Source organism: Protomyctophum parallelum (genome assembly GCF_964188405.1).
Source record: "Protomyctophum parallelum genome assembly, chromosome: 17".
Taxonomy (NCBI): Eukaryota; Metazoa; Chordata; class Actinopteri; order Myctophiformes; family Myctophidae; genus Protomyctophum; species Protomyctophum parallelum.
The window spans coordinates 7,738,881-7,751,825 of record NC_139719.1 but is presented as its reverse complement, the minus strand read 5'-3'; the positions used below and the strand labels follow the sequence as shown (position 1 = coordinate 7,751,825).

General features: G+C 43.2%; 1 protein-coding gene across 1 annotated transcript in view; it reads left to right on the top strand.

Annotated features, from left to right (window-relative positions):
* The window catches only part of erbb2 (erb-b2 receptor tyrosine kinase 2), a 37,475-nt gene extending 24,902 nt beyond the window's left edge, over window positions 1–12,573 (top strand). Inside the window, exons 17-27 of the mRNA XM_083787772.1 lie at window positions 245–383; window positions 1,865–1,987; window positions 2,106–2,204; window positions 2,590–2,775; window positions 2,966–3,121; window positions 3,280–3,355; window positions 3,697–3,843; window positions 4,920–5,017; window positions 5,261–5,452; window positions 6,937–7,291; window positions 8,431–12,573. Of these exons, the coding sequence (XP_083643898.1) occupies window positions 245–383; window positions 1,865–1,987; window positions 2,106–2,204; window positions 2,590–2,775; window positions 2,966–3,121; window positions 3,280–3,355; window positions 3,697–3,843; window positions 4,920–5,017; window positions 5,261–5,452; window positions 6,937–7,291; window positions 8,431–8,780 (1,921 nt within the window). The 3' untranslated portion in view covers window positions 8,781–12,573. The remainder of the gene's footprint in view (window positions 1–244; window positions 384–1,864; window positions 1,988–2,105; window positions 2,205–2,589; window positions 2,776–2,965; window positions 3,122–3,279; window positions 3,356–3,696; window positions 3,844–4,919; window positions 5,018–5,260; window positions 5,453–6,936; window positions 7,292–8,430) is intronic.
* The last annotated feature ends 372 nt before the right edge of the window (window positions 12,574–12,945 follow it).

The following is a 12,945-nucleotide window of genomic DNA, read 5'->3' as shown; positions in this document are numbered from 1 at the left end:
CCATCTCTTCCCTGAGCCAGGCCTAATTATCTGACTGCATAGCTTGCATACCAAATGACTGAATACATAGGACCACAATGGAAACAAGTCCCCTGGATTATTTTGTGTTATCCTTTTAGCCTAAACGGTTGACTACCTCATGATGTTTACATTCTTTGTCAATCAATCTTGGGAAGACGAGCTAAATCCTACAGCCCAGGTTGAATTGGACATTGAGAACTAATCCAGGCTTTTGTGTTGGTAGACCGGGGACATCCATTGCTGCAGCAGTGGGTGGTGTAGTGCTGTTCTTCATCCTGCTGGCTCTGCTGGTCCTCTACCTGAGGAGACAGAAGAAGATGCAGAGGAAGGAGACCATGAGGAGGATCCTGCAGGAGAACGAGGTCAGCACTGGGCATGGTCGGAAATGTAGTGGCGACATCTACGAACGTTTAGTCATTTTAACACAGAATCGGCATTTTGCCGTGTTCTGAAATTACAGTAGCTCGCTTTAGGTAGCATTCCAGCTTTGTCACTCATTCAGCCATTGTTAAAAACAACAACAATGCAATCAAAATGAAACAATGGGGCCCTATTTTGGTCAGTGCCTTATCTTTTTGCCTGATCTACCTCGACACGTTGTTAGATTGTAGATCGTCTATTTGAACCCAGCAAGCACGGTCAGGACCTGGACGGATTAGTGACGTCTCGATTGGGGCCAGATCAAGTCAAACCAAGACTAGTCACATCTGGTCCAGAATATCACCTGATTTCAACCAACATAAATTCTGCCCACTAAGATGGACGTCCCTGGATGAATCAGAGAAAGTCCGATCGAGGCCAGATGAACTCAAGTCATATCATAACTAGCCAGATCTGGGCAGAATAAGCTATATTATTTCAACCGGTGAAGACGTCCTGGAAATGACGTAAAGATCATCCCCATATGGGCTGTGATCTTAACCTCCTACCTTGATCTGGTCTCTCTCAAGCAGAAACGATGAACCGGAAGCAGCGGGACAAAAATCTGATATCTCCATAATAATTTTGAGTTGTAGTCTTGTTAGCTTGCGCTGTGGCACAGCTACAATATGTCACCAGTCTCGCGTTGATACCGCCTCTAGAAGCCGCATGTCGCTCTGTTCGGAGTACATCGTCTCTGCCCGAGAGAGACCAGATGGGAGGTTACTGTGATCTGGCCTAGTCCTGAACGTCCTGAATGTCACCAGAGGACGTCGTAATAACGTCATCATGACGTCATTTGGCTTGCTGGGAAACCATGTTTTTCAAAAATAGTGAAAAAGGCAAAGAAGTTTAGGTTTACGGAGTAAAGGCATTGACGAAAATAGGGCCATGGGGGAGCAAACCATAGAAAGGATAGAGGGCGGACAGCCCCGCGGACAGCCCTGCCCCCTGCTATTCATTTCGATAGAAGTTGCTCAGTGGCGTTTTGAAGCACCCGGAAGAACGGTCTACATCCGGCGTTTTGAAGCACCCGGAAGAACGGTCTACTTCCGGTCTACCAAATTTTGGTTGGCAAATGCGTGGGGTTTCCTCGTGCTAAATTCAGGGGTCCGCCTGCAGTGCCAGCTTTCACCACTACGTTTCGCAGCTTCAACATTGGCAAGCCTTTCTGGGGGCTTGGAGCAAACCGTGCCGCACCGACATCTCTTGCCCTTGCACTGTTTGTGACCTTGCCATTTGACCTTTTTAACCCAAAAGTGAATTATTTCTTCCGGGAAGCCTTTTGATCGCTCCCACGCGGACATGCAGACAGGAGCGATTGGAATTTATCAGGCTGCTATGAGCAGCCTGATAAATTGTTTGTTTTAAAATGTTGTTTGTTTAAAATGAGTTGTAATATTCAATAATCCATTTGCTGCAGCTGGTGGAGCCTCTAACTCCCAGCGGTGCGCTGCCTAATCAGGCTCAGATGCGAATCCTGAAGGAGACGGAACTGAAGAAACTCAGGGTGCTTGGCTCAGGGGCCTTTGGTACAGTCTACAAGGTACATGTAACCCATGTCTTATTTAGAAGACACTTCCCATATAACTGATCGAGTAACTGGAAATGTTTTTGAGTCACCCTGAATGTGTGAAGTGACTGCTCTCTGGTCACTGTTTTAGGGAGTGTGGGCTCCAGACGGAGAAAATGTGAAGATCCCAGTGGCCATTAAGGTATTACGAGAGAACACCTCGCCCAAGGCCAATAAGGAGATCCTCGATGTGAGTTTGTAAAACAAGTTAATTTAAATACATGTGTGTAATTGCTAGGGCTGTCAACATTAATGAAATTCCACTCGATGATTGAGTGTCATACAAATAAGTGTGATTAATGATTTAATTGTGTTTTTTGGCAACATGTATATAATTTCAATGATAGATATGACAATTAACTTAAATATACAAGAACTTACTGACTTAATAATGTTGTACAAAGACTAGCTGATCTACACGTTTTTTTTAATGTTTGAAAATGTATGACAATTTGCGTAATAATTGCGATTATCCCAAATGATTGCGATCAGGCGATTATGTAATAATTGTAACAATTATGTCACAATGAAACTAAATTAAAAGCCAAATTCTTCTGAATTCCGTGACATCCTAGGAGGCTTATGTGATGGCGGGTGTGGCCAGCCCGTACGTGTGTCGTCTGCTGGGGATTTGTCTGACCTCCACGGTGCAGCTGGTGACTCAGCTGATGCCCTACGGCTGCCTGCTGGATTACGTCCGGGAGAACAAGGACCGTATCGGCTCTCAATTCCTCCTCAACTGGTGTGTGCAGATAGCTAAGGTACGCAGGCAGGTTGGGATTCCTGATATCACACATTCAGGTTTTTCAGCTTTTCTTTCTGTGACAAGCATCATAATCATACAATAAAGTATTAGTTTAGCCTTTTGGGGTTTTATGTTATTAGCATTTGTGCGTACTCATGGATGTATGAGGTTTTGTGTAATGTATCTTTCTCTGGGTTGACGTGTAGGGAATGAGCTACTTGGAGGAGGTGAGGCTGGTACACAGAGATCTTGCTGCCCGGAATGTTCTTGTGAAGAATCCAAATCACGTGAAGATCACAGACTTTGGACTGGCTCGCCTGTTGGACATAGATGAGACAGAGTACCATGCTGATGGTGGAAAGGTACATTAGGAGACGCGTGTGTGCCGTGCGTGCGCTGTATTCTGAAATTAAATTATCACTTTTGGGGTGGAATGCAGTACAAGCCACCATAAGTTAGGAGTCGGTTAACACGGTCTAATCAGGGTTAGGTAAACATTACTTTGTTTGTGATGTTCCAGGTGCCGATCAAGTGGATGGCTCTGGAATCTATTCTCCACAGGAAGTTCACCCATCAGAGTGACGTTTGGAGCTACGGTCAGTTTATTGCACGTGTCAAGACTACCACCTTTTTATTTTACAAAGTCTACACAAGACACTAACCTTCAATAACTTTAATATTTATAGCTTCACATGGTAAAACGTAAAATCTGGCGAAGGGAGCCCATTGTGAACTCACCTACCGGTTTTACTACTAATACTCGAGCGCTACAGTACGTCTGCTGTCCAAACATCCATCTCTCTGTCTAGGGGTGACCGTGTGGGAGCTAATGACAACTAATACTCGAGCGCTAACTCTACTGTCCAAACATCCATCACTCTGTCTAGGGGTGACCGTGTGCTAACTCTACTGTCCATACATCCATCTCTCTGTCTAGGGGTGACCGTGTGGGAGCTAATGACATTCGGGGCCAAGCCTTATGACCTGATCCCTGCAAGGGACATCCCTGAGCTGCTGGAGGGAGGAGAGAGGTTGCCTCAGCCCCTCATCTGTACCATCGATGTCTACATGATCATGGTCAAATGTCAGTTGAATTATTCTTACGAACAGACTATATCAAGTACTCGTTAACCACTTGAAACCCAGCATCCATATTGTGGGGGAACATTAGCCCGAAAATAGCAGATCTACAAGCTCACAACATGCTGCTATTCGGCTATCTTTGTCAAAGAGACTTTGGGCTCCAATTTCGTCGCAGCCTTTACCCGCAACGCGGCCCGCAATTCAGCCGCTGCCCGAAAATTCCGAATATCGGAGCTTTCTCTGTCCCTTAATGGTATTTTCGTCCCGCGTCACCCGCTATATTTTTGCAGACACCGGTATTTGCGCCTAGAGGTGTGGTCAGCAGAAGTCGAGTGCCTGCCACTTCCTTGTGTCCATTGTGTTTATATAATTGTATAGTCAAAGAAGTTATTTGTGCGTGATTCCATTTCCATTTGCTCTTTCAGTTCATAATCACCCCATAGCAGCAAATGGGGTTTATTGACTGAACTTTAATTTCCACTTCATACCGTTCCGTAGAGAGGGCACGATCTATATACCAAATGAAAGCCCTAGAAATCGTAGTTTACATAGAACTGACATTTTCAAAATGAGCAAGATTTGAGCGAGTTGTGACTCAATGAAAAGACGAGTGTTCTTGGCTCTGTGCGTGTGGAGAAAAAAAAAAGAAGGCAACGGATAAGGGATCTCTTAGAGGGATCTCTTAAAGCCAAGACTGGTGATTGGTTAAATTTGGTTTAACTATTGTAACGCCCAAACCACACCTATGCATAATATAACGGGTAACAGATGTGTTTTAGGGATTTAGACAGGTAACCAAAATACCAACTTTAGTGGGGGAACACCCCTTCCCCACTGCTAAATCCCAAAAACAGTGTATTTAGAAAGATTAGACGAAATTGGAGCCCTTTGTGTACAGGGAAAAAAGTAGTCCAGAGACATGCAACTCTGGTCCAATTCACATTTTCACTTGGCAGTATGTCTTGAGGGAAGAAAGTATAAAGCCAACTCAGGTCCAGTTTAAGTATAGACTTTAGGTTTAAGTGGTTATCTTTCGTGTTTTGAAGTTTCTTCCTTGGTTGGTATTTGATTGTACAGGTTGGATGATTGACCCTGACAGCAGACCAAAGTTCAAAGAGCTGGTGAATGAATTTGGTTCCATGGCCAGAGATCCACCCCGCTATGTAGTCATTCAGGTGGGTTTGTGTACGGTAGGCCTACATATATGGTTAAAATACAGCATGTAATTGTTTTCTTTAAAACATTGAGCTGGAACACAATTGATTGATTGATGATTAAAATAAAAAAGTGTCCCCACCCATCTTTTATATTTTTTCTTCTCTTGGATATATTTCAGTTCCTGCATTCTTACTCCACTTACTCCACTGCCCACCGAAACCTCTTTTTTTGCCCCAAACCCTTTTCCTCTCTCCCATCAGAATGATGAGCAGTTAGGCTTGTCCAGCCCGGTGGACAGTCAGTTCTTCCGGATGCTTCTGGAGGAGGAAGGGGCCGAAATAAGGGATCTGCTGGATGCTGAGGAGTACCTGGTACCACAGCCCAACATGTTTACCAGGACTCAGGGAGACGGGGCCTCAGTTAATGGACCCTCTCGACACCACTCATGCAGGGTCAGTGGGGTTTGGGGTCTCTCTCTATGTCTCGCTCTCCCTTACACCTTACGTACGGTAACTAAACACTCCATGGTAAATTGAAACATTTTTTGTTTCCATGAAGCGGAATAATTAGTATTTTATGACATAATGCACCTAAATCTGACAATACAGCATAGGATCCCTATTAGCTGGCGTCAAAGTAGCAGCTACTCTTCCTGGGGTCCACAACAAAACAAAAAACAAATCGAGTGGCAAAGTGAGTTTAACATTGTTTAATGCAAATAGATAGGACTTTTCTGTTTGGATGCATGGACTGTCAAGGGCAGAAAGAAGTTTTTAGCCACTCAGTAGGCATACCTGCATAACTTCCGGGTTTGATGATGATGTCACGCGCATACCCTATACAGTAAAAAGTAAAAAAAGATAAAATGCCTTTCTTAAAACTTGCCTTACTCTCTCTTAATCTCTCCTAACTTTTTTCCCCTACACTGTCTTAATCCATTCTGACCTGAGATCAGATTCATACGAGGTTTCCACTGGACACACACTGGTCTGATTAACCCATTCTGACCTGAGATCAGATTCTAAAAATGTCAGTCGTTCTTCGATTTTTCAAAAAATAGCAGACCTACAAGCTCGTATCGCGCCACTCGGTGGCGCGATATGAGCTTGTAGATCTGCTATTTTTCAATAGCTAAAGCATAACATGATGCTAACACCAAAATGGGTGCCCGTTCAGAATGGGTTAATCTCTCCTAACCCCTATCCCCTACACTGTCTTAGGTCACATTCCCACCTAGTTGGGATTCTTGCATATTTAATTTGCAAGAATAAGAAACGCAGCAGGGGGGACCTTTATCAATGTGTTCCATTCATAAACTAGCCTACACAGTTAAATCTATGGTGATAAAATTATAACGTCCCCCCCCAATTCCATCGAGATGAAAGTCCCTACTCCCCAGTCCCCACACAGTGACAGCACTCCATGTTTACGGCATGCACAGACAGACAATATTCTGTAGGCTATAATACACGGCAGTGTGTTTGTATGTGTTTGATTAATGTACCCGTCCTCATTTCGATCAGGGCTTCAGTCTCCTCATTCGACCCCCTCCTATCCACGGTAACGGGACATCTTTGCCCTGCGTTAAAATATGCCTTCTCCGTCTCCAACTGTGTTCAGCTCCTCACCCGCCACATTGTCTGCTTCATTTCCTTAACCCATTCTGAACGGGCACCCATTTTGGTGTCGGCATCATGTTATGCTTTAGCTATTGAAAAATAGCAGATCTACAAGCTCATATCGCGCCACCGAGTGGCGCGATACGAGCTTGTAGGTCTGCAATTTTTGAAAAATCGAAGAGCGACTGACATTTTTAGAATCTGATCTCAGGTCAGAATGGGTTCATCAGACCAGTGTGTGTGTCCGCCGGAAACCTCGTATGAATCTGATCTCAGGTCAGAATGGGTTAATCTCTCCTAACACCTCTCCCCTACAGAGTACGGATCAGTGCCTGGAAGCTGAGACATCCCTTGTTGGCGGACCAAGGAGCATGTACTCTTCCCTAAGCACTCTGCGCAGCCAGTACCCCTCCAATGGCCCCTGGAGCCCTCAGTACCCCTCGCTGGTGCGCAGCCCCTCCACTGGGGGCCAGTCTGACTCTGTCTTCCTGGACGGTGGTCTAGATGACCCTTCGATGCTCCGTGGGAGCCCAGGACGCTACGACAGCCAGGGGGATCTGGAAACCGATGGCCCGCCCATCCATCACCACCATCATCACCCTCATCCTCATTATCCTCATCACTCGTTACCCAGACGTAGTCATGGGTATAATCACAGTCACGCTTTGCCAGGTGAGATCGTGACCCGAAACTGCGCGGCCGTACTGTACGTACACATTATTGACACATACAGTCACCATGGTTCCTGTAATACAACTTGAGATGATTATGAAATGTGATGTTACACTCAGGGATACAGTGAGCCCCACAATATGTGGACAGCAACATGCCATGTTTTGATTTGTCTCCCACAGTGACTAGAATGACTGAATAGAATATTGGCAACAGTTAAAACCATATCAACATTAATTTACCCATTCTGACCTGAGATCAGATTCATACGAGGTTTCCACTGGACACACACTGGTCTGATTAACCCATTCTGACCTGAGATCAGATTCTAGAAATGTCAGTCGCTCTTCGATTTTTCAAAAATAGCAGACCTACAAGCTCGTATCGCGCCACTCGGTGGCGCGATATGAGCTTGTAGATCTGCTATTTTTAAATAGCTAAAGCATAACATGATGCTAAGACCAAAATGGGTGCCCGGTCAGAATGGGTTAATTAAAAGCGCCAAAATGGGTAAAATCACAATAAAGCCGAAGGTTGTTTCCATTGTGGTCCATTTTAAAACATTAAACATCCAACACAGCTGCAGTGTGACAAACACACAAATGAATACTAATATAAACAGTTTAAAAACAGTTTCAACTGGTATTTCACTGAAGCCATGGTTTAAGACCGGCTTTAACTTTGCTAGTGAACTCAGGGGTTTCAGATCTGCGTGGCAGCGTAATTAAATTCATTCTTACACTTGAGTGTCTTAAACTTGGGGGGATTGAGGTCATAGGAACTCCACCGCTGGTGGAGTACTCATGGTTACCCCTCACTCTGGCCAGAAGTTCCTAACATGTCATTTAGGATCTTGAATGAAAACACGTTGCTGTTGGGTGTCCAAAACAGTAACAGTAAAAAAGAAAAAAACCTTTTCATTGGCTAAATATTTAGAAAGTCCTCAAGCGGATTTAACCATTCTCATTTTCACTATTTTTCGAAGAATAGGGATCTACAAGCTCACAGCACAAACTGTGGATTAAACTGCAGACCATGGACATTGCTAGATAATAATAATATTCAATATCATTTATATCGTCCATAGTATACATTGTGTGGTTCACTCCCTCTAACTCTGCGTTCTTCCTCCCGGTCAGAATACGTTAACCAGGAGATTCAGGACCCCAGGCCGGGCATACCGGAGCGGCCCAGCACTCTGCCTCGCAAGGTGGCTAAGTCTGAGCGACGCCTGCCTAATGGCCTGAGCTCTGGACACAGTGTGGAGAACCCTCAGTACTTGGTCCCCATGACTTCCGGTGCCCCTATGTCTCCGGCCTTTGACAACCCATACTACCTGGACCTAGTGGCCAAGGCCCAGGCCGGGTCCGGGGCTACGGGTATGGCGAGAGACGGAGCTACTCCCAGGCAGGTGAATGGATTTGTGACCCCCACTGCAGAGAATCCAGAGTACCTCGGACTAGCGGACACCTGGAGCGGACATACATGAGGGGATGGACTGGAGGTGCCCTGCGGAGGAGCTGAATTCGTATCATTTGGGCACCACCACAGGGAAAGGATGAGCCAGAAACAAAGGGAGATGAACACGTGTGTGTCAGAACGAACAGAGGGGAGGTGGGCGTGGGAATGACTGGATGAGTGGATAAGAGCGACAGTGATGTGTGCCAAAGAATGTGTCAGATTATTTGTGTGTGTGTGTGTGTGTGTGTGTGTGTGTGTGTGTGTGTGTGTGTGTGTGTGTGTGTGTGTGTGTGTGTGTGTGTGTGTAATTGAATTGAATTGAGGGCCACTGTCAAGAGAAACCCTGTTTAGGGACAACTGAGGGTGTCACCACTCACAGAGTTGAAACACGCCACCACCCAGTACAGTGTAGCACTAATTCAGCTGGGAAGTTATTTACATGCGGTCGTTTGTTTTCCTACTTATCTTCTCTTGAAGATGTGCTGTGTGTCAATATAAATGATGTGACCTGAGTGCCAAAAAAGAAAGTGCACACAGCTTCTACAATGACTCTGTACTTAATATGCAATGGAAGTCTTTTCTCAAATACTCTCAACTCAAGGTACAAGCAGGAAAAACGACCTTTTTCTTTTATTTTCTCGTCATTTTGACAAACAGGGAGAATCCAACACTGGACTGCGTTTATGAACTCAGTTTATTTTTGTATGTTTAATTTCTTTTATACATGCTTATATGTTTATGGTTGTTTTTACTATATGTGAATCACTTTTTTGTAAACTTTGTTTTAAATCCCACTTTGTGTTGACACACAGAAGGTCCGGCTTGTCTGATTTGGACAGGAAAAATATCTAGACTAATTAGTGCTTTTTTGGGGGACAAATGTGAGCTATATACTAGGCATTGATAGGGTGATATTTAGTATTCGGGTCAGTTGCTCCCAGACCTGAGTTTTGGTACAGTGAAAGCCATTTTGTTGTGGCTAGAAAAGACCCTGTTTCCCATCTGGCCATTACACATAGGCTACATCCCGAAAGAAAGACGTCCTGTATGTGGAAAACGGAGTCATTGTATCACACTGATATATGTGGACATTAATGGTTTTAACTGCAGCTAGCTAGCATCTGGTACGGTCCACAGTAGCAGGTTTAAGCGTGATATTTTAAAGATGCAAAAAGTCATATTATGTTGCAAAGACTAATAATTTAATAATTTACAAAATATATATATATAATTTAGTTTGGAATTGACAACACAACTGGTATTGTCATTTGCATTTTTATTTTATTTGTGTGCAATATAGTATTATGCACTAGCCTAAGGCCTATGGACCCAAAGCTGGTGTCATTACAATGCATCTTGTGTTTAGGGCCTTTTAATGTGCCAGGCAGTCCTGCAAGCTGTTGGTGAATATGCCCCATAGAAGTGGAGGATGTAAACTGGGATATCTTTGACCCTGTTATGTTGATAAAAAAAGTACTTTCATTTAATGTGAGATGAATTGATTTTATAGTCAAATTGAGCCATGCACTACAACACTGGAGATGAATGTAATTTCTAAGGAGAGATGTGCAGCTCTCCTCAGTTTTCGATAATCAATGCATGGTTCAAATTCCACCTAGCGAGAACCCACTGGCCTCCTAGTTAATGATTAACTGCATTTTTGAAGATACTGTTTTTTCCACGTTAACTTGTGTATTTGCAGCAGCAAAGGGGGGTTGTGCCATACTAGTCAATGGAGCCTTTGTCCCACCCCCTGTGGACTTGTTGGAAGGTCAGCAGTCTACTGACTAACCATCCCAACGCTAGATATTTTCACAGCTTTGAAAAAGGGAGACATGCAATTTATCTGCAGTAATGTGGGGGCTCTGAAGAGAGTTTCAAACGGAGGACTGCCCTTAAGTCAGACCTCCCGTTAGTCCGACCTGTACTGCAGGATACAAACCACCCGTGCTGTGGGTTACAAATCAATTCTTCACAATGTCAGTTGCAGCGTACACTACAGTATATAGAATTATGGTACTACTGAGTTTGAACACTGAAAGACATTTGCTCTATGGGTTCATGAATGTTGCCAGCTCATCCTGAAGAAGATGGATGATTTCTCTGCAGTTCTTTAAACAATGAGTTGAGTGTGCCTGTATACGGGTGGGAGGGCTCAGACATTTGTTGAAATGTGTGCAATCCTGTTACCCCTCACCCACACCCCACCCCTGCAACCCTCATTTTCTATGAAGTCTCTGTGGCATGCTGCATTTTTATCCGTTTTCATATATGGAGAGTTTCATTCTAAAATGATATAGCCTACCCAACAGTTGAACAAAAGTGACACCTACTGTTGCAAAAGGATTGCTGATGCTGACATAACAGCAGAAACATTGAAGGTTATTAGCTATTCTAAGACCCCTACCAAATACTGCGATTTTTAGGATGGCACCATCTCTGTTTATGAACTGTTGACAGATTTTAAATAACATACTTTGGTAGTAACATTGCATCCTGTAATGAAACCTTACATACAGTACATGCATGTTAAAGATATATTAATTTACTATCAAGGGTGTGATATTGTCTTTGATTTGAATGATTGACAATGTACTGATGTTCAGAAATGCAAACGTTAAGTTGGATATTGTAGATGGTCCATTGAGATGCATACCACATCATTTATATACCACACTTATACTGCATGTGTCAGACAAGGTATACCGTAAATTACCCCATGTTAATTCCTTGATATTTTACAAATGGAACCTTTTGGGTCTCTTCTACTTAATACACAACAAGTGGGTGTAGTGCTTAAAAGGACCACCCCTTAATTCAGAAGTCTCAGGTTTGATCCTGAAAACATTTAAATATTTATGTAACAATGTAGGTACAGTATATGTGATTCAGGGAGTGGTGGAAAATTACAGAAGTATTTCAGAGCTAAGCTTAAATAATTATTTGTTATATGACTGTCTTGCAAAAGATATTAGATTTTTGACTGATTTTGGCAAGTGATTAATCACACACAGGGCATAGTCGATTAACCTTTAACATGATTCCATATGGTAATTTTTCATCCATGAAAACATGAGAACTGAAAAGCCTAGATATGCTGAAGGCATCTAGACATTTTTCTGTAATGTAAATTTTAAGAAAATGTAACTTTTGTACCCTTTTCATGTGAATATTTGTAGGCTATATGTTTCATGGACTGTGGGATGTTACATGTTGCCTTCTTCTATTGGTGAGACAAACATTGTAAGTGTACAGTATGTATAGCAAAAAAAAGGAAAAAAATATGTTTGTTTGGTAGCTAATTTGATTTGATACATTTGTGTGTCATGGCTATATGGGTTAAAAGAGGAACAGTAAAGACATCTGAAGTGTGTGTGTGTGTGTGTGTGTGTGTGTGTGTGTGTGTGTGTGTGTGTGTGTGTGTGTGTGTGTGTGTGTGTGTGTGTGTGTGTGTGTGCGGGCACGTGCGTGCATGTGTGTGTGTGTTCAATCACTGCTATTGGGTTGCTTAATTGCCCCCACACCACTGTGTTCTGTATGTACATGTATACAGTAAATGTAATGTACTGTATGTATAATCATTTATCTTTTTGCTCCAGGCTATCTATCTCTCAAGTATCATCACTGAAACTTATTTGAGAGACCAGTGCTATAGCTACCAGCAGGTACGCTAAAACAGTCTTAACTCACTGGCTTTGCCTTTACTTGCCATGTATGGTCACTGGACTGGACAGACAATATTGTGAACAGAAGCTATCACCCCTAACCTGACGCTGCCAGATCCAAGAAGCTTGCTACACACATTTGTTTCACGGCTGGGAACATGGTTACTCGATACCGCCCCCATCTGGCAGAGTCAGGTTATATCACCCCACTTGCTGGCCTTCCGGTTTACATCTCACGGAAAAGCGAGACAGATATACTCTAGTCTAAGCAGATGGACGGTGAACCTAATCAAGTGGGGATCTAATTCTAAACATTGTGTGAAAATAATAATACCGTATATTGTAATATGGTCTGAGATAATGTGAACTTTAAAGTATGAACAATTTGAACATGCAGAGCACATTATTCACATAAATGCAGAGCACATTATTCAGACCTAAATTTGGCATTCAACTTCTTGTATATGACTATAAAAAATTAATAAATGTGACCAGAGGCTCTGGTTTATGGTTTAGAGAAGAGGAGAG